The 26,313-nt window shown below is 47.2% G+C and overlaps 1 protein-coding gene across 4 annotated transcripts in view; it reads right to left on the reverse strand.

Moving 5' to 3' along the window:
- Nucleotides 1-487: 487 nt before the first annotated feature.
- The window catches only part of LOC105491286 (pyruvate dehydrogenase phosphatase regulatory subunit), a 46,063-nt gene continuing 20,237 nt past the window's right edge, over nt 488-26,313 (reverse strand). For 3 of the 4 annotated variants that reach the window (XM_011757521.3, XM_011757522.3, XM_071084936.1), the window contains 10 exons: nt 21,403-21,595; nt 20,246-20,370; nt 16,603-16,758; nt 16,272-16,405; nt 15,144-15,292; nt 14,270-14,382; nt 11,491-11,585; nt 8,625-8,714; nt 3,603-3,785; nt 488-1,270 (listed from right to left, as the gene is read on the reverse strand). In XM_011757521.3, the coding sequence (XP_011755823.2) occupies nt 866-1,270; nt 3,603-3,785; nt 8,625-8,714; nt 11,491-11,585; nt 14,270-14,382; nt 15,144-15,292; nt 16,272-16,405; nt 16,603-16,758; nt 20,246-20,370; nt 21,403-21,595 (1,643 nt within the window). In that variant the 3' untranslated portion in view covers nt 488-865. The remainder of the gene's footprint in view (nt 1,271-3,602; nt 3,786-8,624; nt 8,715-11,490; nt 11,586-14,269; nt 14,383-15,143; nt 15,293-16,271; nt 16,406-16,602; nt 16,759-20,245; nt 20,371-21,402; nt 21,596-26,313) is intronic. The other variant, XM_024795894.2, reaches the window with a different exon arrangement.

A 26,313-nucleotide genomic window follows, 5' to 3' on the forward strand; every position in this document is an offset into this window, starting at 1 on the left:
TGAGAGAAAAGCAGCATCGTTTCCACAGCAGACCACTCAGCGTCACTGCGGCGGGGACATTCTGAGGTCAGACCCTTTTGACTAGGAAAAGCAACACACAAGGCAACATGGTTTTTCCCTTTCAACCACTGTGGCTTACTTGCTTACTCAACTAAGAAAGAAAAAGCAACCTTATTATAGAGATCAGCAAGAGATGAAGAAAATTATAGGGAGGCTGCCCTGGCCCAAAGGTCTGCTAACAGCTTCTGCAGGGAGGATGAGGGTGGTGCCCGGTTAACTGCTTATCTCCACTACAGACCAGAGAACGTCTGTGCGATGCCTCTCATCAGTGAGGTAGATGATCATCCTCTTGCCAGAGGTATCGAGTGCCAGCCCACAGCACAGCGGAACAGAACGAGCTGCCCCTCAGGGCTGCATCCGACACACGGCAACCCCAGCAGAATTAATAGGCTGCTCCAAGAAAATGCAACCCAAGGGAGAGGGACTCGTGCCCCGAGGCCTGCACCACCCCAGCTTGCTCTGCTTTGAGATGCAGAATTTGAAAGCAGCTGTCACCGTCACTCATGTCCACAGTGGAGCTTGTTTCTGTCCTGCCTGTCAGACACACCTCCTGCCACCATGAAAGCTGAGTGGGGGTGGGAAGGGAAAAAGAGTCCAGAGTGACTATTAGGAGGAGGAGGTGGAAGGACAAGGAAGGCTGCAGAGCAAAAATTTTTAAAGTAGGTCAAGTTCAAAATTATATCAAGGAGATGAGAGATGGGAGGCAAAAGCTCCATAAGAGGAACGGAGGCAGAAGGAAGAAAAGCTCCAAGGAGACGCCCGCTCCAGGACAAGATGATGGGGAGAAGGTGAGGTTGCCCTGGCATCACTTCCCATGTAAGTCACTCAGCTCCATGTCATCCTTTCGGCGCTTCTGGGTGAAGAGGGAGGCGACGGGGTAGAGCTTGGCCTTGGCCTGGAAGCGGTATCCCGCGATGTCAATCTCATACTCTCCCCGGTTGATAAAATCCGCTGTCACCACCTGCTCTTCCCCCGTGTCCTCGGAAAAGTTGTGAACAAAGCCCAGGCAAACGTGGCGCTCTAGGCTGTAGCTGTAGGCACTGCTGGTGGTCTTGCCAACGTACTGCCCATTCCGGTAAATGGGCTCTCCCCACCAAGGCCAAAGGTCTAGGTCTGTGTCATGGTCGTCCAGGATGAACATGGTGAGGCGTTTATACACTCCATTCTGCTTCTGCAGCAGGAGGGCATCACGACCAATGAAATCCATGCCCTAAGAAAGAAAGGAACTGCCAAGTCATCCAGCGACACTCAGACCCTCGGCACAGAAAGCAGCACCGTGGGAAGGGTCCCCTGGTGTCACAGCAATGACACAGAGAGGGGCACAGCCGCCTCCAACCACAACCCTGCCAGCTTTTGGGAAATGGTGTGATTTCCACCATGTGAAAAACTGCATGTGAAATATAAAAGACCGCTTGGTAATTTTTGTAACAACAGAGGTACACATTTTGTTGCCTATTTTATAAACATAAAGTCACAAGACCAGATAGAACAAAAACATTTAGGAAAAAAACTCACTCACTTAATAAAATACCCTGTCAGTACAGTACTTTAGAAGAATGTTTTTTATATTGGCCAGTTGCGGTGGCTCACGCCTGTAACCCCAGCACTTTGGGAGGCCGAGGCGGGCGGATCTCCTGAGGTCAGGAGTTCAAGACCAGCCTGACCAACTTGGAGAAACCCCATCTCTACTGAAAAAAAAAAAAAAAAAAAAAAAAAAAAAAAAATTAGCTGGGCGTGGTGGCACATGCCTGAAATCCCAGCTACTTGGGAGGCTGAGGCAGGAGAATCACTTGAAGCCAGGAGGCAGAGGTTGCAGTGAGCCAAAAATCATGCCATTGCACTCCAGCCTGGGCAACAAGAATGAAGCTCCGTCTCAAGAAAAGAAGAAAAAAAAAATAGTGATTATCTTTAAATAGACAAAATGTGGGTGATTTTAGTTTCCTTTTTTATATTTCCCAAAATGAGTTATTACTTTTTTTTTTTTTTGGAGATGGAGCCTTGCTCTGTCACTCAGGTAGGAGTGTAGTGGCATGATCTCAGCTCACTGGACCCTCTTCCTCCCAGGTTCAGGCAATTCTCACGTCTCATCCTCCCGAGTAGCTGGGATTACAGGTGCCTACCACCACGTCCAGCTAATTTTTATATTTTTACTAGAGATGGGGTTTCACCATGTTGGCCAGGCTGGTCTCGAACTCGTGACCTCAGGTGATCTGCCCAAAACAAAAAAACCAAAAAAATTAGGCCGGGTGTGGTGTCTCACATCTGTAATCCCAGCACTTTGGGAGGCCAAGGAGGGCGGATCACCTGAGCTCAGGAGTTCGAGACCACCTTGGCCAATGTGGCAAAACTGTCTTTACCAAAATACAAAAAATTAGCTGGGTGTGGTGACAGTCTATGGTCCCAGCTACTTGGGAGGCTGAAGTGGGAGAATCACCTGAACATGTGAGGGCACTGCAGTGAGCCAACATTGCGCCCCTGCACTCCAACCTGGGTGACAGAAAAAGACCCCACCTCAAAATCAAAAACAAAAGAAAAAGCCCACAAAAATTAGGCAGCTGACCAAAAGATAACTAGTTTGTACAAATATTCGTGGCATATTAATGCATCACCATAATTAACTCGGAATAGCCTCCCAGAAAGTACTAGAAATAAGTGGGTTTTTTTGTTTGTTGTTTTTTAATTTTAATACAGAGACGAGGTCTTGCTGTATTGCCCAGGCTGAGCTCAAGTGATCCTCCTGCCTTGGCCTCCCCAAAGTGCTAGGATTACAGTTGTGAGCCACTGCATCTGACCAAGTGTTGTCTATTTATTATGTTTTCTTTTTTTTTGAGACGGAGTCTTGCTTTATCACCCAGGCTGGAGTGCAGTGGTGCAATCTTGGCTCACTGCAACCTCCACCTGCTAGGTTCAGGTGATTCTCCTGCCTTAGCCTCCCGAGTAGCTGGAACTACAGGTGCCGACCACCACGCTGGCTATTTTTCGTATTTTTTTGTTTTGCTTTGTTTTGTTTTGTTTTTTTGCCTCCCAGGTTCACGCCATTCTCCTGCCTCAGCCTCCAAGTAACTTGGGACTACAGGCACCAGCCACCACGCCCAGCTAATTTTTTGTATTTTTAGTAGAGACGGGGTTTCACCATGTTAGCCAGGATGATCTCAATCTCCTGACCTAATGATCCACCTGCCCGCCTCGGCTTCCCAAAGTGTTGGGATTACAGGCATGAGCCACTGCACCCAGCCTACTTTTTGTATTTTTAGTAGAGACGGGTTTCACCATGTTGGCCAGGCTGGTCTTGAACTCCTGACCTCAGGTGATCCGCCTGCCTCAGCCTCCCAAAGTTCTGGGATTCAGGCATGAGCCACCATTATTATGTTTTCATTTGAAGATATTTTACCCTATAAAGTTTTCGTTCTCATTTACCTGATGCTAACATCAAGGCCTCAATCTTTTTCCTTTTTCCTCTCATATCAGTTCTTCTTCCTAGTCTAGTGCAGATTCACTACTCAGAAAGCTGAGTGAAAGTGGAGTCTGGATAAACACAGTACCTTTTCTAATTTCACCCGAGACTCTCGTCCACATTCCAGGGGTGTGGTGAGGTTATTTATATCCTGACCCCAGAAGGCAAAAAACTTCTCAATTCGGAGACTGCGAAGAGCATAATACCCAGCATTCCGGATTCCGTATTTCTGGCCAACACTCATCACTTCATTGTACACATGCAGGGCGTACTATAGGAAGAGATGGAAAGTTAGTAAGCAGTAGACCTTCAGAATTAAGCATGAAGCATGTCTGGAAGAGGTGATGGCTCACACTATTAACATGGACAAGAGAGGAGGCATATAAAACTCCCAGGATGTCTCATCCTTGACACACTTAGGGCATAGTCCAGGGGTGATAAGCTGGGGTCACCCCAGCCTGGACTTAAGCTCCATGACAGCAGGATCCATGTCTTTTTACCTCTCTAAAATGTCTTGTGTGGTAATTCTAGCACACAGCAACTTTTACATAATAATTTGTAGAAGCACTCTCACCATTTGGTAAATGGCCAGTCTCATCATCGTTTCTAAAACAGTCCACTAATGCTCCAGGGTCTTCATCTGATTCTGGCTTTGTTCTTTTGCTCCAGTTTCCCAACCACTGTCATGCCCTCATGTGCTGGCCCAAGCTGTGAGGCCCAGCTCTCACACGTAACTCGAGACGTGTGCACACATCGGATGACGGTGGGGGAGCCAGGAAGGCAGGGCTCGCCTGCTCGTGTCCCATAGCATTCAGGCTCTCAAGTTGCTCTTTTCTTGGTTTCAGAAACATGTACATTATCAGATCAGTGAACAGAAGGTTTTCCAAACTGAAGGCAAATATTAAATCCCTGTCTGAACATACACTGTTAAGTTTAAAGTCCAACAAAAATGAGACTACACTGTTTGCTTTAAAAACTATAAAATGAAATCGAAAGCAAGACACAGCAAAGAACCAGCTTCAGTAATACTGCAGTTCTTTATCCTAGCGCAGTATGTTTCTATAAACTGCACCACTGTAGCTGAACAGGCATCTACCAAACAGACCACTACGATCAATTATTTTACTTCATTTTATTTCTTTTTTTTTTTTTTTAATTTTATTTTTGAGACAGAGTTTTGCTCTTCCGCCCAGGCTGGAGTGAAGTGGTGCTATCTTGGCTCAATGCAACTTCCACCTCCCGGGTTCAAGTGATTCTCCTGCCTCAGCCTCCTGAGTAGCTGAGATTATAGGCGCCTGCCACCACACCCGGCTACTTTTTGTATTTTTAGAGACGAGGTTTCGCCATGTTGACCAGGCTGCTCTAGCACTCCTGACCTCAGGTGATTCGCCCACCTTTGCTTCCCAAAGTGCTGGAATTACAGGCATGAACCACTGTGCCCGGAAGACAACTTTAAATGTGGAAAAAAGGAATCCAAGCTATTGCATGCAACACTTGCCTGTGGTATGTGTATAAGGGAAACACCTGAATCAGCCAAGGTGGGTGCAGGAGACCCACAGAACGCGGCAGAATGAGGAGAAGACAGAGCTGGCGTCTCCGGGGAGCGTGGTGCTCTCCCACCTCAAGCTCAATCCCCGGTTCTTTAGCTAAGAGGATGGCCAAGGAAGAAAGAGGTAACCAGGTGACAAGCGTTGGGCCAGATCCAACTACATGACTAATGTTGGCAAAATCAAAGAGAAGAGTGGGTCTCCACCGTTCACTCATTCTTCTCACAAAATACCAGAGATTTAGTGTGAACAAAACGAGAATCTGCCATGTGCCCCCATGTTTTGGAAGACCTTTTCTCAAAGAGACAAACATAAGCTTCCCGGACAAAAGCCAGCTTATAGAGAACCCAAGAGTGGCACAAACAATCTCTTTGACTCATGAAAAATCATAAGAAAGGGAACAGCTCAGGGAAATCAGAAAGCCGAAACCAAGGCCTCCAAGCAAGGATGAAGCTGCCAGAGCCACAGAGCCTCCCCTTCCTGATGAGGTGTGACCACAAGCATCTAGGTGACAACACCTGAACCACTGGGTGGCACTTCAGAATCAATATGTCTGCACAGGCCAACCATGGCAGCTGCATCTGTTTAAACTCTTCCCAAGTCTTGAACAATCTCTTCATCTTCATATTGTTGTAATACTTCTGAGTGTGGAAAAGCAGATGAAATTTCATGCGCTGATATATCTGTGCTTTAATAATTTAAAAAGGGTCGGGCACAGTGGCTCAAATAGTTAAAAGAGGGCTGGACACAGTGGCTCATGCCGGTAATCCCAACACTTTGGGAGGCTGAGATGAGAAGATCATTTGAGGCTAGAGTTAGAGTCCAGCCTGGGCAACATATGCAGACTCTCATTGCTATAAAAAAAAAAAAAATAGCCCGGGTGCGGTGGCTCATGCCTGTAATCCTAGCACTTTGGGAGGCCAAGGCAGGCAGATCACGAGGTCAGGAGATCGAGACCATCCTGGCCAACACGGTGAAACCCTGTCTCTACTAAAAATACAAAAAATTAGCCAGGTGTGGTGGCGGGCGCCTGTAGTCCCAGCTACTCAGGAGGCTGAGGCAGGAGAATCGTTTGAACCTGGGAGGCAGAGCTTGCAGTGAGCCGAGATAGTGCCACTGCACTCCAGCCTGGGCAACAATGGGAGACTCTGTCTAAACAATAAATTTAAAAAACAAAATAGCTGGGCACCTGTGGTCCTACCTACTCAGGAAGCTGAGGTGGGAGGACTGCTTGAGCCCAGAGGTTGAAGGCTGCAGTCAGCTATGATCATGCCACTGCACTAAAAAATGGTAGTAAATAAGGTCGGGGCAGTGGCTCACACGTGTAATCTCAACACTTCGGGAGGCTGAGGCGAGAGGATCACTAGAGTCCAGGAATCTGAGACCAGCCTAGGCAACATAGCAAGACCCTGCCTCTACAAAAATAAAATTAAAAAATTAGCTGGGAATGTTGGTACATGCCTGTAGTCCCAGCTATTCAGGAGGCTGAGGCAGGAGGATCACTTCAGCCTGGGAGGTCAAGCTGCAATAAGCCAGTCTGGGTGATAGAGCAATGCCTTATCTCACCAAAAAAAAAAAAAATTTAGGCCAGGCGCGGTGGCTCAAGCCTGTAATCCCAGCACTTTGGGAGGCCAAAACGGGTGGATCACGAGGTCAGGAGATCGAGACCATCCTGGTAACACGGTGAAACCCCGTCTCTACTAAAAAAATACAAAAAAATAGCTGGGCGAGGTGGTGGGCGCCTGTAGTCCCAGCTACTCGGGAGGCTGAGGCAGGAGAATGGCGTGAACCCGGGAGGCGGAGCTTGCAGTGAGCTGAGATCCGGCCACCGCACTCCAGCCTGGGCGACAGAGCGAGACTCCGTCTCAAAAAAAACAAAAAACAAAAAACAACAACAACAACAAAAAAAAATTTAAGAGAAAACCTATCACTAAAAGTAATATGACTAACATCAAGAAGAAAACAAGCATGCCTACAATCGTTGCTACCTGTCACAATAGGACAAAGGAAGGAAATTATGGGAAGAAAGACTGTGGGCCGGGCGTGGCAGCTCATGCCTGTAATCCCAGCACTTTGGGAGACCGAGGTGGGCGGATCATCTAAGGTTAGGAGTTCAAAACCAGCCTGGCCAACATGGTGAAACCCCGTCTCTACTAAAAATACAAAAATTAGTTGGGTGTGGTGGCACGCCCTGTAATCCCAGCTACTCGGGAGGCTGAGGCAGGAGAATCGCTTGAACCCGGGAGGCGGAGGTTGCGGTGAGCCTAGATTGCGCCACTGCACTCCAGCCTGGGGCATAAGAGTGAGACTTCATCTCAAAAAAAAAAAAAAGAAAGAAAAGATTGTGGAAAAAGAAGAAACTATTACTATTTGCATATGATTAGACTGAACTCAGCCTGCAGACCTTTTTATAACAGCAAAAGACTAGAAATATCATAAATGTCTATTAGTATCGGAATGAATTAGAATGAATGGAATGAATGAATGAATGGAATGCTATGCCACTGTTAAAAAATAAAGAAAAGAAGAACAAGGAAGCTCTTTTTCTTTAGGCACCAACAAAGAAAGAGCTCTAAGACAAATTGTGAAGTGACGCTGGGTGCAGTGGCTCACGCCTGTAATCCCAGCACTTTGGGAGGCCGAGGTGTGTGGACCACTTGAGGTCAGGAATTGGAGATAAGCCTGGGCAACATGGTGAAGCCCCATCTCTACTAAAAATACAAAATTCAGCCAGGCATGGTGGTGTGCACCTGTAATCTCAACTACCTGGGAGGCTGAGGCGGGAGAATCACTCGAACCTGGGAGGCAAAGGTTGCAGTGAACTGAAATTATGCCGCTATACTCCAGCCTAGGTGACAGAGTGAGACTCTGCCTCAATCAAAACAAAAAAAATTGTGAAGTGAAAAAAAAAAAAACCCAGGATGACGAATAGCAGTATGCTTCCATTTCTGTTTTTAAAAAGGGGGCTTGGCTGGGTATGGTGGCTCACACCTATAATCCCAGCACTTTGGGAGGACAAGGTGGGTGTATCACCTGAGGTCAGGAGTTTGAGACCAGCCTGAGTGACATGGCAAAATCCGTCTCTACAAAAAATTACAAAAATTAGCCAGGTATGGTGACACATGCCTACAGTCCCAGCTACTCGGGAGGCTGAGGTGGGAGGGTGGCTTGAGCCCAGGAGGTCGAGGCTGCAGTGAGCCATGGTCATGCCATTGCACTCCACCCTGGGCAACAGAGTGAGACTGTGTCTCAAAAAAAAAAAAAATTAATTATAAATTTGCTTGCAATATGCATACAAATCTCAAGTGCCATATTAAATACTAATATTATTGGTGACAGTTGGTGAGAACTGATCAGACGGCGCCAAAGACTTTTTAAATGTATTACCTATTCAAAAAAACTTATATAACTTAGTTAAAAATGGTCAAATCTCTTCAATGCAGCCTACCTCAGTTCCCAAGGCCCAATCAGATACAGCTCTCCAAACCTGCCAGTGCTGGTGAATGCCGGGAGTGCCGGCACCCCACAGTGGTTGTGGGAAGAAGGGAAGGGTGCCCTCTCACCTCTATGGGGATGTACAGCATGAATCCTGGCTCTCCTGTGTGCGTCATGCTCATCACCCGGATCCCATTTGCATAGCCCACGCTCATCTCCTGCAGGGACAAAGTTAGCAGTCAGCCTGGGCACTCACATTGCTTGTTAAGGTGGGACGCCTGGGGAAACCTTTCATTAGTGCTGCACCCTCTGCTTACTGTTGAGTGAAACAGACGCCAAGGCAAGAATTTCATCCTGAAAGCGGTGAATTTCCAGGTCCTGAGGCACTGAGAATGGAGCACTGCCTCTGTGACACCTCTACTTGCTACTGTTACCATCTCAGGAGTTTTAGCCAAGCTGATGGTGGAGAGTGGAGGGAAGTCTTTGACAAGCACAAAATATTCCTCTTTGCCAGGTCCTTGTGTTAGTCGGGGGTTGCAGGCACAATGAGGACAAGGCGAGTGTCTTCTCTGGGGGACTCAACAGACAAACCCTGGCCACCTGCCATACAAAAGATGATGCCGGATGCCCACAGACATGATTCATCTGCTATCCTGGGGTCAAAGACGGGCTTCTGATTCTCAGGACATGTTACATAGATGCTCAGTTCCCTAACAGCGGCCACTGATGCAATCACTGTTCCTATAAAGGAAAGTGGAAAGTCCCAGACAGCACTGAAGTGAAGTGCTTCCATAGGAGGCTGACAGGATGTGGCACTCGCCGGGTGTTGAGCATACGGGTCACTCTTCCAAGCAGGAGAGTGAACACTGGGAGGGGTCCACTGACAGCTAACAGTGGAGAGTTTTCTGTTGCTTCACTTTGCCTCGGAGAAGGAAAACTGTGAAACAATTTGTAGGTGTTACCAACTTTGGGTGAACTTCCAAGAGTCTCCATCAGTAACTGCCTGGAAGTTGCTGGTTACAGGTTGCCAAGATGTCTGTCCGTTTGGCTGTCTCTAATCAGCTGCTTCCTGGGGAGGATTCTGTTGTCATTGCTTTCATTCGATTACAGTTTGTTTCACTCAGCTCTGGTAGCCACTTACAGGAAAGAAAATTATGTAAGAAGTTCAGAGATTCACCTACGCCATTTCTTCTCTGAAGATGCCACAGACACAGAAGTTACTCTGTGTACAGAAAAGAGACCACACCGCATGGAGAGAAGGGACCTAACTTCGACAGGCATTTTTGTGTGCGTCATAATCCTGTAACTTCAAATTTTGATCCAGTGTTACAGAAACCAAAAAGCATACAGACTTTACATTTAGAGAACCTAAATCCACTTCAAAGATATCCTAATGCTTATCAAATAAGGAAAGCTTGGAGTGTAAAAAATAAACAGATAAGGCCAGGCACAGTGGCTAACACCTGTAATTCCAGCACTTTGGGAGGCCTTGGTGGGCGGATCACCTGAGGTCAGGAGTTCGAGACCAGGCTGGCCAACATGGTGAAACCCTGTCTCTACTAAAAATACAAAAAATTAGCAGGGCATAGTGGTGGGCACTTATAATCCCAGCTACTCAGGAGGCTGAAACAGGAGAATCGCCTGAACCCGGGAAGTGGAAGTTGCAGTGAGCCGAGATCTCACTATTGCATGCCAGCCTGCGCAACAAGAGTGAAACTCTGCCTCAAAATAATAACAACAAATAAATATACTCAGTCACTTCTTTGCTAATGAAGGGCAGCACATTTTTTTTTTTTTTTTTTTGAGACAGAGTCTTGCTCTGTCACTTAACTTGGAGTGCAATGGCGCAATCTTGTGCAGTAACCTGGAGTGCAATGGCTGCAACATCTGCCTCCCAGGTTCAAGCCATTCTCCTGCCTCAGCCTCCCGAGTAGCTGGGACCACAGGCATGCACCACCACGCCTGGCTAATTTTTGTATTTTTGTATTTATTTATTTATTATTTATTTTTGAGGTAGAATCGCACTCAATATATTGCCCAGGCTGGAGTGCAATGGCACGATCTCGGCTCACTATAACCTCCGCCTCCCAGGTTCAAGTGATTCTCCTGCCTCAGCATCCCGAGTAGCTAGGATTACAGGCATGTACCACCACATCCGACTAATTTTTGTATTTTTAGTAGAGATGGGGTTTTGCCAGTTGGCCAGGCTGGTCTTGAACTCCTGACTTCATGATCTGCCCAGCTCGGCCTCCCAGAGTGCTGGGATTACAGGCATGAGCCACTGCACCTGGCCTCTTTTTTTTTTTTTTTTTTGAGATGGAGTCTGGCTCTGTCGCCCAGGCTGGAGTGCAGTGGCCGGATCTCAGCTCACTGCAAGCTCCGCCTCCCGGGTTTACGCCATTCTCCTGCCTCAGCCTCCCGAGTAGCTGGGACTACAGGCGCCCGCCACCTCGCCCGGCTAATTTTTTTGTATTTTTAGTAGAGACGGGGTTTCATTGTGTTAGCCAGGATGGTCTCGATCTCCTGACCTCGTGATCTGCCCGTCTCGGCCTCCCAAAGTGCTGGGATTACAGGCTTGAGCCACCGTGCCCGGCCCAGCGCACTCTTTTATTTGAGACATAGTCTCACTCTGTCACCCAGGTGGAGTGCAGTGGCGTGTTCTCGGCTCACTGCAACCTCTGCCTCCCGGGTTCAAGTGATTCCCGAGCCTCGGCCTCACAAGTAGCCGGGATTATAGGCGTGTGTGACCACACCTGGCTAATTTTTGTATTTTTAACAGAGACAGGGTCTCACCATGTTGGCCAGGCTGGTCTCAAACCCCTGACCTTGGGTGATCCACCTGCCTTAGCCACCTAAAGTGCTGGGACATGAGCCACCTCACCCAGCCAAGACACACTTTGTGGGTGTTAACACCATAGTAAGAACAGGGAGCTGCCACCGCTATGAAAGACACATTCTCTACCCATTTAAAAACAGAACTTTATCAGCACTCACCTTGCAAAAGAGGCTTGGGAAGTGGTCTGGAGTCATAGGGGCATAGGACAACTCGGACAGCACATCCACAGCTCGAGGGCCAATCAGATTGAGGGCTAAATGGAAAAGAACAAGAGATGTCCAGCTCTCCTGCTGAACAGGTGAGCCAATCGGAAAGGTCTACTCTAGACTTGCTCAGCTATAGCCAGGCCTGGGTGCTGAGACCAGGAATACGTCCCTTTGCTTAGGCACTCCAAGGATGGATGCTAAGCACCCCGATTCTGGTGAATACACCTCTGCCAACAGGGCCTGTGAATGCAGCACGGCTGGCCATAACTGCCCACACAATTTCCGTTCTCCTCCTTTTCCCAGCACGGCTAAGTGATGGAAGAAGCCCCAACCCAAATCAGTACCCGGAGGAGATCTGCCCAACCAAAAAGTATATGGACTTTAAATTCGGAGAAGCTAAATCCACTTCAAAGATATCCTAATGCTTACTACATAAGGAAAGCATTATTCCAGACACCGGTGTTTGGGATATCAGCTTGTGCTAATTACACATCATCCATCCTAAGCCAGGCTAGAACATGACTTTTATTCAGTAACATTCTGTAGCATGCCAATCCAGGAGCAGGACGTAAATCATATTCGCTACTACAAGGAATTGAGAATGAGGGCCTGGGAGAGCAAACGCTGGTGGGGCCAAGGAGCAAGATCAGTTAGGTAGGAGGGCGGGAGGGATTAAGTTGAGACGGCTGAGGGTGAGAAAATCAGGGAACCAAGTCATCCTTAAAAATTAGGTACTCATGGCTGGGCGCGGTGGCTCACGCCTGTAATGCCAGCACTTTGGGAGGCCGAGATGGGGCGGATCACGAGGTCAGGAGATCAATACCATCCTGGCTAACACGGTGAAACCCCGTCTCTACTAAAAATACAAAAAATTAGCCGGGCATGGTGGTGGGAGCCTGTAGTCCCAGCTACTTGGGAGGCTGCAGCAGGAGAATGGGACGTGGAGCTTGCAGTGAGCCGAGACTGCGCCACTGCACTCCAGCCTGGGCGAGAGAGCAAGACACCGTCTCAAAAAAAAAAAAATAAGAAAAATTAGGTACTTATTAAAAAAAAAAAAAAACTTTAAAATTTACTCATTCATTCAAAAAATAAATGACCTCCTACATGCAAGCTGTAGGGGATATAGCAGTGAACAAAACAAATAGAAACCAAAGCACTAACTCATTTCACACTTCACCTACAAAAAGAGGAAGGGGCTGGGCATGGTGGCTCATGCCCGTAATCTGAGCACTTTGGGAGACCAAGGTGGGTGGATTATCTGAGGTCAGAAGTTCGTGACCAGCCTTACCAACATGGTGAAACCCATCTCTACCAAAAATATAAAAAATAACTCACGCCTGTAATCCCAGCACTTTGGGAGGCCGAGGTGGGTGGATCACGAGGTCAGGAGATTGAGACCATCCTGGCTAACATGGTGAAACCCCGTCTCTACTAAAAATACAAAAAATTAGCTGGGCGTGGTGGTGGGCGCCTGTAGTCCCAGCTACTTGGGAGGCTGAGGCAGGAGAATGGCGTGAAACTGGAAGGCAGAGCTTTCAGTGAGCCGAGATCACACCACTGCACTCCAGCCTGGGCGACAGAGCAACACTCTGCCTCAAAAAAAAAAAAAAATTGGCATGGTGGCATGTGCCTGTAATCTCAGCTACTCAGGAGGCTGTGGTAGGAGAATCGCTTGAACCCAGGAGGTAGAGGTTGCAGTGAGGGGGGATCGCACCACTGCATTCCAGCCTGGGCAACAGAGTGAGACTCCATCTCAAAATAAACAAACAAATACATAAATAAATAAATATAATTAAAAATTAGTTAGGTGGAGTGGCATGTGCCTGTGGTTCCAGCTACTCTGGAGGCTGAGGTGGGAGGACTGCTTGAGCCCAGGAGGTTGACGCTGCAGTGAGTTACGATGGTGCAACTACATTCCAGCTTGGGCAACAGAGCAAGATCCTGTCTCAAAAAAAAAAAAAAAAAAAAAAAAAAAAAGTCTTAGAAATCTACTTTTTTTTTTTTTTGAGACAAAGTCTTGCTCTGTTGCCCAGGCTACAGTACAATGGCATGATCTCGGCTCACTGCAACCATTGCCTCCCAGACTCAAACGATTCTCCTGCCTCAGCCTTCCAAGTAGCTGGGACTATAGGCGTGCACCATGTCCAGCTAATTTTTGTATTTTTAGTAGAGATGGGGTTTCATCATGTTGGCCAGGCTGGTCTTGAACTCCCAACCTCATGATCCGCCCACCTTGGCCTCCCAAAGTGCTGGGATTACAGGTGTAAGCCACTGTGTCCAGCCTTCAATTTTCTTTTCTTTTTTTTTTTTTTGAGACGGAGTCTCACTTGTCTAGGATGGAGTGCAGTGGTGCGATCTGGGTTCACTGCAACCTCTGCCTCCCAGATTCAAGTGATTCTTCTGCTTCAGCCTCCCAAGTAGCCGGGACTATAGGCATGTGCCACCATGCCCAGCTAATTTTTGTATTTTTAGTAGAGATGGGGTTTCACCATATAGGCCAAGCTGGTCTTGAACTCCTGACCTAGTGATCTGCCCACCTCGGCCTCCAAAAGTGCTGGGATTACAGGCGTGAGCCACTGCGCCCTAGAGATCAATTTCCTATGACCAGAGAGCCTCTTCTATGCTAACTCTAACGTTCATTTTTGAGGGTCAAATGTAAAGAAGGCAAACGTGGAAGACATATCTGCATCTGCTGGCCTTTTCCACGTGGCAGAGCCTGAGGCCCCCGTACCTGTGTACTTCCAGGTGACGTCCTCCAGGAGCAGGTTGCTGTCTTTCGGCATGTGTTTCTTAAGCCAAGCCCAACAGTGGACCTGCTGGTCAGTTGGAGAGATCATGAAGAAACTGAAAAGTGAGACCCCAAAATAATCAAAAGCAGGCAGCAGAAAAAGGATCAAGAAACAATCAAATCTTACTTAGTTTCAAAGCAATGAGGCAAACACTAGGAAAAGATTTCTTAGCTTTCACAGAAGGCCAGTAGCACCATTCTAGGATATACCACCTAACAACAAAACAAAATTCTAGCTTCCTGTTAGTGCCAAGAAATTATACAGATTTATTAACGTAAGACATCGGCTAGGCACAGTGGCTCAGGCCTGTAATCCCAGCACTTTGGGAGGCCAAGGTGGGCGGATTGCTTGAGCTCAGGTGTTCAAGACCAGCCTGGGCAATGTGGCAAAATCCTATCTCTACAAAACACACAAAAATTGGCTGGGTGTGGTGGTGGTACCTGCGGTCCCAGCTACTTAGAAAGCTGAGGTGGGAGGATCACTTGAGCCCAGGAGGTGGAGGCTGCAGGGATCCATGATCACATCACTGCACTCCAGCCTGGGTGACAAAGTCAGACCCTGTCTCCAAAAAAAAAAAAAAAAAAAAGACAAGGCATCTTCTCCCACTAGGGTACATAATCTGGTGGGCTTTTTAAAATTTTCCTCCTGGTGATTTCTTTTTGTTTAGGACTGTTAATAAACTGGTTTTGATTTCATGTAATGATTCTTAGTCCCTGGGATTTATGGTTCCTGGAGAAGCTCCTGAAAGCCTCTGCTACAGTACCCCTAAGGAATCAATGTGTTGGAGGGAGCAGAGACAACGGCAGCTCATCTCACCTGCGCTTGTTCAGTCGTGCTATGCTGCAGTCATTTTCATACCCTCCACCCTCGTTGAGCATGCCGGTATGCACAATGTGGCCCACAGGCACATCCAGGTCATTGGAAAAGAGGTACTGTAGAACTTCTAATGCCTGATCCCCAGTGGACTGCAGGGTTAGGGAATGAAACAAGAGAGAGTGAGCGTGAGAGCACCTGGCTGGGCCACATGGCCCCACCAGCAATGAACCTCACTGAGAAAATTCAATCAGCCAATTCCCACGTGACAACATTTGCAGACGTACTCCACTGCAAGAAGCTCCAGGCAATGCTAGCTATTGATTCTTATGATAAACAGGCCTCTCTAGCAAATCAAAAATCTGAAACAAGGAGCTAAAATTTCAGAAAAATGTTACGATACAGATGAAACACAAAAATATACCAGAATTCTTAAGAAATCAGTTTTTTGTTTTTGTGTTATTTTTTAGATGGAGTCTCACTCTGTTGCCCAGGCTGAGTGCCGTGGCACAATCTCAGCTCACTGCAACTACCACCTCCTGGGTTCATGTGATTCTCCTGCCTCAGCCTCCCTACTAGCTGGGATTATAAGCGCCCGCCACCACGCCCGGCTTTTTTTTTTTTTTTTTTGAGACATTCGTTCTTATCACCCAGGCTGGAGTGCCACGGTGCAATCTCAGCTCACTGCAGCCTCCATCTCCTGGTTTCAAGCAATTCTCCTGCCTCAGCCTCCCAAGTAGCTGGGATTACAAGTGCCCGCCACCACGCCTGGCTAATTTTTTGTATTTTTGGTAGAGACGATTTCGCCACGTTGGCCAGGCTGGTCTTGAACTCCTGATCTCAGGTGATCTGCCGTCTTGGCCTCCCAAACTGCTGGGATTACAGGTGTGAGCCACCCCTCCTGGCCTTAATTTTTGTATTTTTAGTAGAAACGGGCTTTCACCATCTTGGCCAGGCTGGTCTTGAACTCCTGACCTCAGGTGATCCATGCCCCCTTGGCCTCCCAAAGTGCTGGGAAAACAAGCATGAGCCACTGCACCCACTCAGGAATCAGTTTTGAAGAAGAAAAACAAAAGGCATTCAATAAATATGCAGTTTCCTAATCCATTATTTTGGTTCCCAAATACTTACTGTTATCTCAAACTTTGTGAAAGAGGACATGTCAATGACACACACAGCTTCCTTACAGCACTTGACTTCAGACTCCACGATGTCAAACCAATCTGGCTTATAGAAAGTCTTGCTCTGCTCCAATGCCAGGAGGTCTACGGAATGGAAAAATCACAAGGTGGAAAGAAAATGAGGGAACTTACACTGGAGAGTCTCCCTGTAGAGTTTAGTGTAGTCCAGGTGGTTCTTATTCTTCTGTAACACATTCTAGCTTATGCACTTGAAAATACATTTTATTAATTCCCAGTACAAAAAAAAAAAAAAGAGCAAAAATGAGAACGTGACTTCTTACCCTTGTCAGGGGGAACAAAGTACTTTGGCCTCTCAAATCCGTGTTTCTCCATCCACCTGGCTCCCTGTGCATCCAGCCGGTCGTAGAGAGGAGAGGTGCGTAACTGCCTACCGGTCTGGAAGTCCCAGCGGGGAACCTTCAGATCATACATCAAAGCTAGACAGACAAGAGTAGTCTATCAAAGCCCAAGACACAGATTCGCGACCTGAGTAGCCAATATCCACTAGACTCTGAAGTTGTTTCTATTCAAAAGAGCTTTCCAGGCTAACGTAGTCTTTTTTTTTTTTTTTTTTTTTGGAGATGGAGTTTTGCTCTTGTTGCCCAGGCTGGAGTGCAGTGGCACAATCTCGGCTCACCGCAACCTCCGCCTCCTAGGTTTAAGCGATTCTCCAGCCTCAGCCTCCCAAGTAGATGGGATTACAGGCACGCGCCACCGTGCCAGGCTAATTTTTTGTATTTTTAGTAGAGATGGGGTTTCTCCATGTTGGTCAGGCTGGTCTCAAACTCCTGACCTCAGGTGATCTGCCTGCCCCGGCCTCCCGAGTGCTGGGATTACAAGTGTGAGCCACTGTGCCCAGCCCAATTTCCAGGCTAATGGAGTCTAATTTTCAAAATTACCGAGTGTATCAGGCATGCTCCAGAAGGAAAGACAATCCTGACAAGCTGCTGTCGTCCCTCCCTGGAGGTACAGAGCTACGTGTCACGGCATGACACGGCCTGTACTCACATTCAGCATTCCACATTAGTTGGGAGAAAAGTCAGGGTCCTAAACCTTGCTAAGCTTCATAGCAGAGATGAAGGTTACTAAGTGGGACACAGGTGGTAACAAAGTGCGAAAAAACAGCACTCAATTCTTCATCGTGCCTGTGTTAGGATCTCAGACCTATGATAGACATTTCCTCCCTGATAACTTACTTCTCAAGTGAAAGGTTATGTATTGTAGCTTGATTAGGTGGCTTTGAAATCTGAGAAGTTACATTCTATTGTACCAATGACATTATTCACACAACAAAGCTAGGGTCAGTATTCGTTTCTCTTAGGCCAGGTGCGGTGGCTCATGTCTGTAAACCCAGCACTTTGGGAGTTCAAGGAGGGCAGATCATGAGGTCAGGAGTTCGAGATCAGCCTGGCCAACATGGTAAAACCCTGTCTCTACTAAAAATACATAAATTAGCCAAGCATGGTGGCAGGCACCTGTAATACCAGCCACTCGGGAGGCTGAAGCAGGAGAATTGCTTGAACCCAGGAGGCAGAGGTTGCAGTGAGCCGAAATTGTGCCACTGCACTCCAGCCTGGGCAATAGAGCAAGACTGTCTCGGGCCGGGGTGGGGGGGAATTCATTTCCCTTAATGTCCAATCTTCAACAACAAGAAGTAAAAAAAGCCAGAAAACTGTGATCTATGGTCCCTTGCAAAGAGAAGACCTGATCTCACAGCATTCCAAACAAAAGGTACATCAAGGCTGGGGGAGGTTGGGAGACAGAAGGAAGCCAGGTGGGGTTCTCTGCATGGTGACAATCTGTCCATATCCTGGTACTTTAGATTCTACCTTCCCCATTTTCCTTTTTTTTTTTTTTTTTTTTTGAGACGGAGTCTCACTCTATCGCCCAGGCTAGAGTGCAGTGGTACGATATTGGCTCACTGCAACCTCCGCCTCCCAGGTTCAAGTGATTGTCCTGCCTCAGCCTGCCAAGTAGCTGGGATCACAGGCACGTACCACCACACCTGGCTACATTTTTATATTTTTAGTAGAGACAGGGTTTCGCCATGTTGGTCAGGCTAGACCTCCTGACCTCAAGTGATCCGCCCACCTTGGCCTCCCAAAGTGCTGGGATTACAGGCATAAGCCACCGCGCCTGGCACCTTCCCCATTTTCTATGTGCCTGCCATTTCTATTTCACGAGAATTGGAGAAGGTTACCAAAAGTGTCATATCACCAAGGAGAAGCTCAAGCTCAATTATGATTTGCACAGGTTCCAAAGTAACGATGGGTGGGGAAATCTAGGCTTATAATAGTTCACCTCTAAAAAAAAAAAAAAACTTTCATTTTTTATTTTTTTGAGACAGGGTCTCAGTCCCACTGCCCAGACTGGAGTATGTAGTGGCGCCGTCATAGCTCACTACAGCCTCAACTTCCCCAGGTGATTCGCCTACCTCAGCCTCCCAAGTAGCTGGGATTTTAGGTGTGTGCCACTATGCACGGCTAATTTTTTGGTTTTGGTTTTAGTACAGACAGTTTTGCTACATTGTCTAGGCTGGTCTCAAACTCCTGACCTCAAGTGATCTGCCTCCCTCAGCATCCCACAGTGCTGGGACTACAGGCATGAGCCACCACGCCCAGCCAAGTTCAACATTTTAACCAAAGTATTTGCTAAAATTAAAGAACCTTGGCAGTTAAACATATCGCTGTTAGGTCCTTCATCTCCATGGATGTACATCCTCTTCCCAGGCCAAAAGTCAGCACTCAGGCATTAAAGGCCATCCAGAGTCCTCACCATCAATGTTGTTCAACTACCAAACTAACAGTTTACTTGTAACCAAGAATGGTGGTCACAGCCAACACAGAAACTTAGTGCTGAGCATAAGTATATCCAAAATATTTAGATATCATTTGGCAAAGTCTGAGAACAGCTCCTCAGTACAGGAAAATGAAATTACAACTTGAACCCACATGGTTTGGTTCAATTCCTGATACAAAAGCTTTTTTTTTTTTTTTTTTTGAGACAGAGTCTCGCTCTGTCGCCCGGGCTGGAGTGCAGTGGCCGGATCTCAGCTCACTGCAAGCTCCGCCTCCCGGGTTCACGCCATTCTCCTGCCTCAGCCTCCCGAGTAGCTGGGACTACAGGCGCCCACCACCGCGCCCGGCTAATTTTTTGTATTTTTTAGTAGAGACGGGGTTTCACCGTGTTACCAGGATGGTCTCGATCTCCTGACCTCGTGATCTGCCCGCCTCGGCCTCCCAGAGTGCTGGGATTACAGGCTTGAGCCACCGCGCCCGGCCGATACAAAAGCTTTCTTAGGGTTTCCTAGAAAATAAATCAGAGATCAAGGTAGAATAACAAATTAAGATGAAGTGGCCAATCCTTCAAAGTTGCAGCAGGGTGAGAACAAGGGAGTGAGAGCAGGAATGTATGTTTTGTATTTATATGAGAAGTGGTTCCCAATCTCGCTGCTGTAGGGTGGATTAACGATGAAAGTCACTCACGGAAGCCTGAAGCTCTGAGAATAACGTGGAAAAATTCTCTGACTTGGAAAGAAAAAACTAAGTGGGGAACGAGAAAGCATTTTCTCGAAAAAAAAAATGTGGGAGTGAGAAAGCATTCACTTCGACATAGGGGCTCTCAAGGCAAACTGGGAAGAATGCATTGCTTAGAATATTTAGGAAGCTGCTATGTACCATCTGTAAATCCTGTTCTACTTTCTTGTTCCCAGAAGGAAACAAGGTCCAATGCACTGAAGAAAACGTTATGTATATATCACCAGGTGCTTAAAGCCCCTTACTCAGGCCTGAAACAGTCAAATCAGATGCCCAACTCAAAGTGCTTGTTAAAGAACTGAGGAAAACTTTGCTCCTTCTGAATGACAACACGGACCACCGGGAAGATAACTGCAACTAGGAGCAACTGTGATAATGCTTCACTTACGCATGACTTCCATGACCCGGTGGCGCAGAAAGGTACGGCTGCTCTGGAGGGCTCCAAAACGTTTCAGGTCCAATTCCCAAACGTTTTCTGAGGGATAACCATGTACCATCCATTCAGCAAGGTACCTATATAGACAAAGGGCACTTGTTGGGACTCAGGTCTGAGATTTGAGAAGATAAAACTAATTTCTACAAATTGAGAACTAATAGAATCAAAAGACCCTAAATTGCCACAGACCAGCTGAATGGTTTTGGGCAATTTCCTTAACTTTTCTGGAAGAAACGAACATGGGTCTGTGTACTGCTCTGAAAAGACTACTATGAGGATTTTACCCCAGATGATAAGATTCCCTAGGAGGTATTTAACATATAAGCTGGCCAGACACATTGGCTGATGCCTGTAATCCCACAACTTTGGGAGGCTAAAGCAGGGGATTGCTTGAAGTCAGGAGTTTGAGACCAACCTGGGCAACATAGTAAGACTCCGTCTCTACCAAAAAAAAAAAAAGTTTCAACATGAGCCAGGTGGCTCACGCCCGTAATCCCAGCACTCTGGGAGGCCAAGGCAGATGGATCACCTGAGGTCAGGAGTTCGAGACCAGCCTGACCAACGTGGAGAAACTCTGTCTCTACTAAAAATACAAAAATTAGCCAGGTGTGCTGGCACACACCTGTAATCCCAGCTACTCGGGAGGCTAAGGCAGGAGAATAGCCTGAACCCAGGAAGTGGAGGTTGCAGTGAGCTGAGATCATGTCACTGCATTCCAGCCTGGGCGACAGAGGAAGACTCTGTCTAAAAAACAAACCGTGTATTACCTAGTTCAGATACCTACCTCAATCAACATACTTGTCTACCAAACTCAAATACACACTCAAATGACCAATATTTGTTACAACAGAAAAAGTATAAAAGAATATCCCACAGGATCTGTGGCTAACTCCAAAAGATGAGTTGCAAAAACATTTTGCCAGATGACATTTCTGGAACATGGGGAGTCTCCTATGCAGGGGACAACTCCAAAATTACATGTATCTTCTTATTAGTCTTAACATACTAGATTAAATATACCACACATCATATTAACAACAATTCTAGAAGGGAAGAGACCCAGCAAGCTGACTTATGTTCACAGCTGACTCTGAGGGAGAAAGACTTACTTTCCGGCTCCTCCACCAAATGAAAGGCCAGCAGAGTTCATTCCTGCCAGGACAAAGTAGCCCTGCACTGCAGGAGACTCGCCCATGATGCATCTCATGTCTGGTGTGAAGGTCTCTGGGCAATTCACCAACTTCATGATCTCCAGAGTCTCTAATTCTGGCATCCTCCTCAGAAGGGAACTCAACAGAGGCTCTGAGCAATAACAACAAACCCAAATAGAGTTCTCACCTTTAAGGAATTAAACCACTTTCAACCCCTCTACTTTTTTACTCCCTCTCCTTTCAGAAAATCTCTTAAAAAAAAAATTTTTTTTTTTGAGATGGAGTCTCACTCTGTCGCCCAGGTTGGAGTGCGGTGGCACAATCTCAGCTCACTGCAACCACTGCCTCCCAGGTTCAAGCGATTCTCCTGCCTCAGCCTGCCAAGTAGCTCGGATTACAGGCACGCACCACCGTGCCTAGCTAATTTTTGGTATTTTTAGTAGAGACGAGGTTTCACCATGATGGCCAAGCTGGTTTCGAACTCCTGACCTCAAGTGATCTGCCCACCTCAGCCTCCCAAAGTGCTGGGATTATAGGCGTGAGCCACTGTGCCCAGCTGAAAGAGATTTTTTTAAAGACGAGCCAACTGGCCATTTATCACAAAGAAGAAACCCTGGTAGAATTACAGGATACAGCTGCAAAATACTTGGTATAAAGACTAAGGAAAAAAGATACTGGTTAGAAAGGAAAGCAGCATAGAATAGCAAGTAAAATGTAGCTACAGATAATAATCTCGAAGGGATCAGTGTGAGTGGAAACGCTCTTAAATGGCAGCCACAGAGATTTTAATAAAAGGTAATGTTCTGAGCTGGGCATGGTGGCTCACGTCTGTAACCGTAGTACTTTGGGGCCAAGGTGGGCGGATCACTGTAGGTCAGGAGTTCAAGAGCAGTCTGGCCAAAATGGCGAAGCCCCGTTTCTACCAAAAATACAAAAATTAGCCAGTTGTGATGGTGGAAGCCTGTAATCCCAGCTACTTGGGAGGCTGAGGCAGGAGAATCGCTTGAATCTGAGAGGCGGAGGTTGAAGTGAGCCGAGATCGTGACACTGCACTCCAGCCTGGGTACCAGAGTGAAACTCCATCTCAAAAAGAAAAAAAAAAAGGCAATGTTCTGCATTGGAATAGCTGCAAAAGACAGACTTTCACCCTGCTTTAAAGGAAATCTACCATTAGGGCAAATTCAGTGGGATAGCAGGAAAAAGATGAAACAAGACCAGAACTGGATAATGGGTACATGGGGGCTCATCACACTACTCTCGCCGGGTTTATTTAGTAGAGACACAGTCTCTAGTCTCGCCATGTTGCCCAGGCTGGTCTTGACTTTCTGGGCTCCAGTGATCCTCCCATCTCGGCCTCCCAAAGTGATGGAATTACAGGTGTAAGCCACTGTGCCCAACTTCTATCCACTTTTAAAAGTTTGAAATTTCCCATAAAAATTCATTTAAAAAAAAAGCCCATCAAGGGTCAGAGGGAAATTCTTCATTAGAGACTCTTTCATATCTTTTTAATTTGGAACTCGGTAACTATATTATTATTATTATTCTTTTTCTTTTTTTTTTTTTTTGAGACAGTTTCGCTCTGTCGCTCAGGCTGGAGTGCAGTGGCATAATCTTAGCTCACTGCAAGCTCCGCCTCCCAGGTTCATGTCATTCTCCTGCCTCAGCCTCCCAAGTAGCTGGGACTACAGGTGCCCACCACCACGCCCAGCTAACTTTTTCTATTTTTTAGTAGAGACAGGGTTTCACTGCGTTAGCCAGGATGGTCTCGATCTCCTGACCTCGTGAACGCCCGCCTTGGTCTCCCAAAGTGCTGGGATTACAGGCGTAAGCCACCGTGCCCAGCCAATTTTTTTTTTTTTTTTCAGATGGAGTCTTGCTGTGTCACCCAGGCTGGAGTGCCGTGGTGTGACCTCAGCTCACTACAGCCTCTGCCTCCTGGGTTCCAGTGATTCTCTTGCTTCAGCCTCCCGGGTAGCTGGGGTTACAGGTGCACGCCATCACGCCCAGCTAATTTTTATACTTTTAGTAGGGATGGGGTTTCACCATGTTGGCCAGGCTGGTCTCAAACTCCTGACCTCAGGCGATTCACCTGCCTCAGCCTCCCAAAGTGCCGGGATTACAGGCCTTAAAGGCCAGGTGCAGTGGCTCATGCCTGTAATTCCAGCACTTTGAGAGGCTGAGGCAGGTGGATCACTTGAGGTCAGGAGTTCAAGACCACCCTGGCCAAATAGTGAAACCCCATCTCTACTAAAAACACAAAAATTGGCTCTGTGTTATGGTGTGTGCCTGTAATTCCAGCTACCCAGGAGGCTGAGGCAGGAGAATTACTTGAACCCAGGAGGCGGAGCAGCAGTGAGCTGTGATTGCACCACTGTACTCCAGCCAGGGCAACAGAGTGACACTCCATCTCAAAATGAATGAATGAATACATAAATAAACAAAATTATTTTGAAATTTAATAAAACACTACACTAACAAAACAATTCTGAAAAACAAAACAAACCAAAAATAATTCTGGTTTTCTTGTTTGTTTGTTTGTTTTTTGAGACGGAGTCTTCGCCCAGGCTAGATCATGCAGTGGCGCGATCTAGGCTCACTGCAAGCTCTACCTCCTGGGTTCACGCCATTCTCCTGCCTCAGCCTCCCGAGTAGCTGGGACTACAGGCGCCCGCCACCACGCCCAGCTAATTTTTTGTATTTTTAGTAGAGATGGGGTTTCACTGTGTTAGCCAGGATGGTCTCGATCTCCTGACCTCATGACACACCCGCCTCGGCCTCCCAAAGTGCTGGGATTACAGGCATGAGCCACCGCACCCAACCAATATTTCTGTTTTCTAAAGAGCACTTCAATTTTATATGAAGTCCTACTGAAAGCAGTCTCCTCCTAAAACCTAAAATCTCAGCAATGATTTTAGATGAATAAAGAATAAGCAGGGGTCAGGCACGGTGGCTCATGCCTGTAATCTCAGCACTTTAGGAGGCCGAGGTGGGCGGATTTCCTGAGGTCAGGAGTTCGAGGCCAGCCTAACCAACATGGAGAAACCCCATCTCTACTAAAAATACAAAATTAGTCAGGCATGGTGGCACATGCCTGTAATCCCAGCTAATCAAGAGGCTGAGGCAGGAGAATCACTTGAACCCAGGAGGCAGAGGTTGTGGTGAGCCAAGATCACACCATTGCACTCCAGCCTTGGCAACAAGAGTGAAACTCCATCTCAAAAAAATAAAATAAAATAAAAAAGAAGAGCTGGGCACAGTGGCTCACACCTGTAATCCCAGCATTGTGGGAAACCAAGGCAGGCAGATCACTTGAGGCCAGGATTTCAAGACCAGCCTGGCCAACACGGTAAAACCCTGTCTTTACTGAAAATACATAAATTAGCTGGACATGTTGGTGCACGCCTGTAATCCCAGCTACCCAAGAGGCTGAGGCATGAGAATCACTTGAACCTAGGAGGTGGAGGTTGGACTGAGTCAAGATTGTGCCACTGCACTCCAGTCTGGGCGACAGAGCAAGACTTTTATTTCAAAAAAAAAAAAAAAAAGGCCAGGGGCAGTGGCTCAAGCCTGTAATCCCAGCACTTTGTGAGGCCGAGGCAGGTGGATCACCTGAGGTCAGGAGTTCAAGACCAGCCTGATCGACATGGCAAAACCCATCTCTACTAAAAATACAAAAATTAATTGGGCATGGGGGCAGGTGCTTGTAGTCCCACCTACTCTGAAGACTGAGGCAGGAGAATCACTTGAACCGGGGAGGCAGAGGTTACAGTGAGCCAAGATCGCGTCACTGCACTCCAACCTGGGCAACAGAGCAAGACTCCATCTCAGGAAAAAAAAAAAAAGCAGCTGGATATGATGGCTCATGCCCGTAATCCCAGCACTTTGGGAAGCTGAGGCAGGAGGACTGACTGAGCCCAAGAGTTCGAGACCAGCCTGGGTAACACAGCAACACCCCATCTCAACAAAAAATTTAAAAATTAGCTGGGCGTGGTGGCAAGCACCTGTAGTCCCAGCTACTTGGGAGGCTGATGTGGCAGCATCGCTTGAGCTCACGAATTTGAGGTTACAGTGAGCTATGATCATCACATGGCACTCCAGCCTAGATGACAGGGCAAGACCCCATCTCACACACACACAAAATGGTAGAGATGACTACACACACACAAAGGGCTAGGCACAGTGGCTCATGTCTATAATCTTAGCACTTTGGGAGGCCAAGGTGAAAGGATCACTTGAGCCTCGGAGTTCGAGATCAGCCTGGGCAACATGGCAAGACCATGTTCTTTTTTTTCTACCAAAAAGAAAAAAATATAAGCTGAGACCAGGAGTTTCGGGCTACAGTGAGCTATAATTGTGCAACTGCCCTCCAGTCTGAGCCACAGAGCAAGGCTCTGTCTCAAGAAATAAAAAAAAAGGCCGGGCGCGGTGGCTCAAGCCTGTAATCCCAGCACTTTGGGAGGCCGAGACGGGCGGATCACGAGGTCAGGAGATCGAGACCATCCTGGCTGACACGGTGAAACCCCGTCTCTACTAAAAAAAAAAAATACAAAAACTTAGCCGGGCGAGGTGGCGGGCGCCTGTAGTCCCAGCTACTCGGGAGGCTGAGGCAGGAGAATGGCGTGAACCTGGGAGGCGGAGCTTGCAGTGAGCTGAGATCCGGCCAGTGCACTCCAGCCTGGGCGACAGAGCGAGACTCCGCCCCCCAAAAAAAAAAAAAAAAAAAAAAAAGAAATAAAAAAAAAAAGTAAAACTAAGAATCAAATAAAATTTAAAAATAAGCCAAATGTCCAGTAAACAAGATTTTAGCCCCCTGAATCTACTACCTAGTAACTTCATCCTTAGACCAGGCAAACTCACCGTCTGTAACCA

The sequence above is a fragment of the Macaca nemestrina genome, chromosome 18 (genome assembly GCF_043159975.1).
Source record: "Macaca nemestrina isolate mMacNem1 chromosome 18, mMacNem.hap1, whole genome shotgun sequence".
Taxonomy (NCBI): Eukaryota; Metazoa; Chordata; class Mammalia; order Primates; family Cercopithecidae; genus Macaca; species Macaca nemestrina.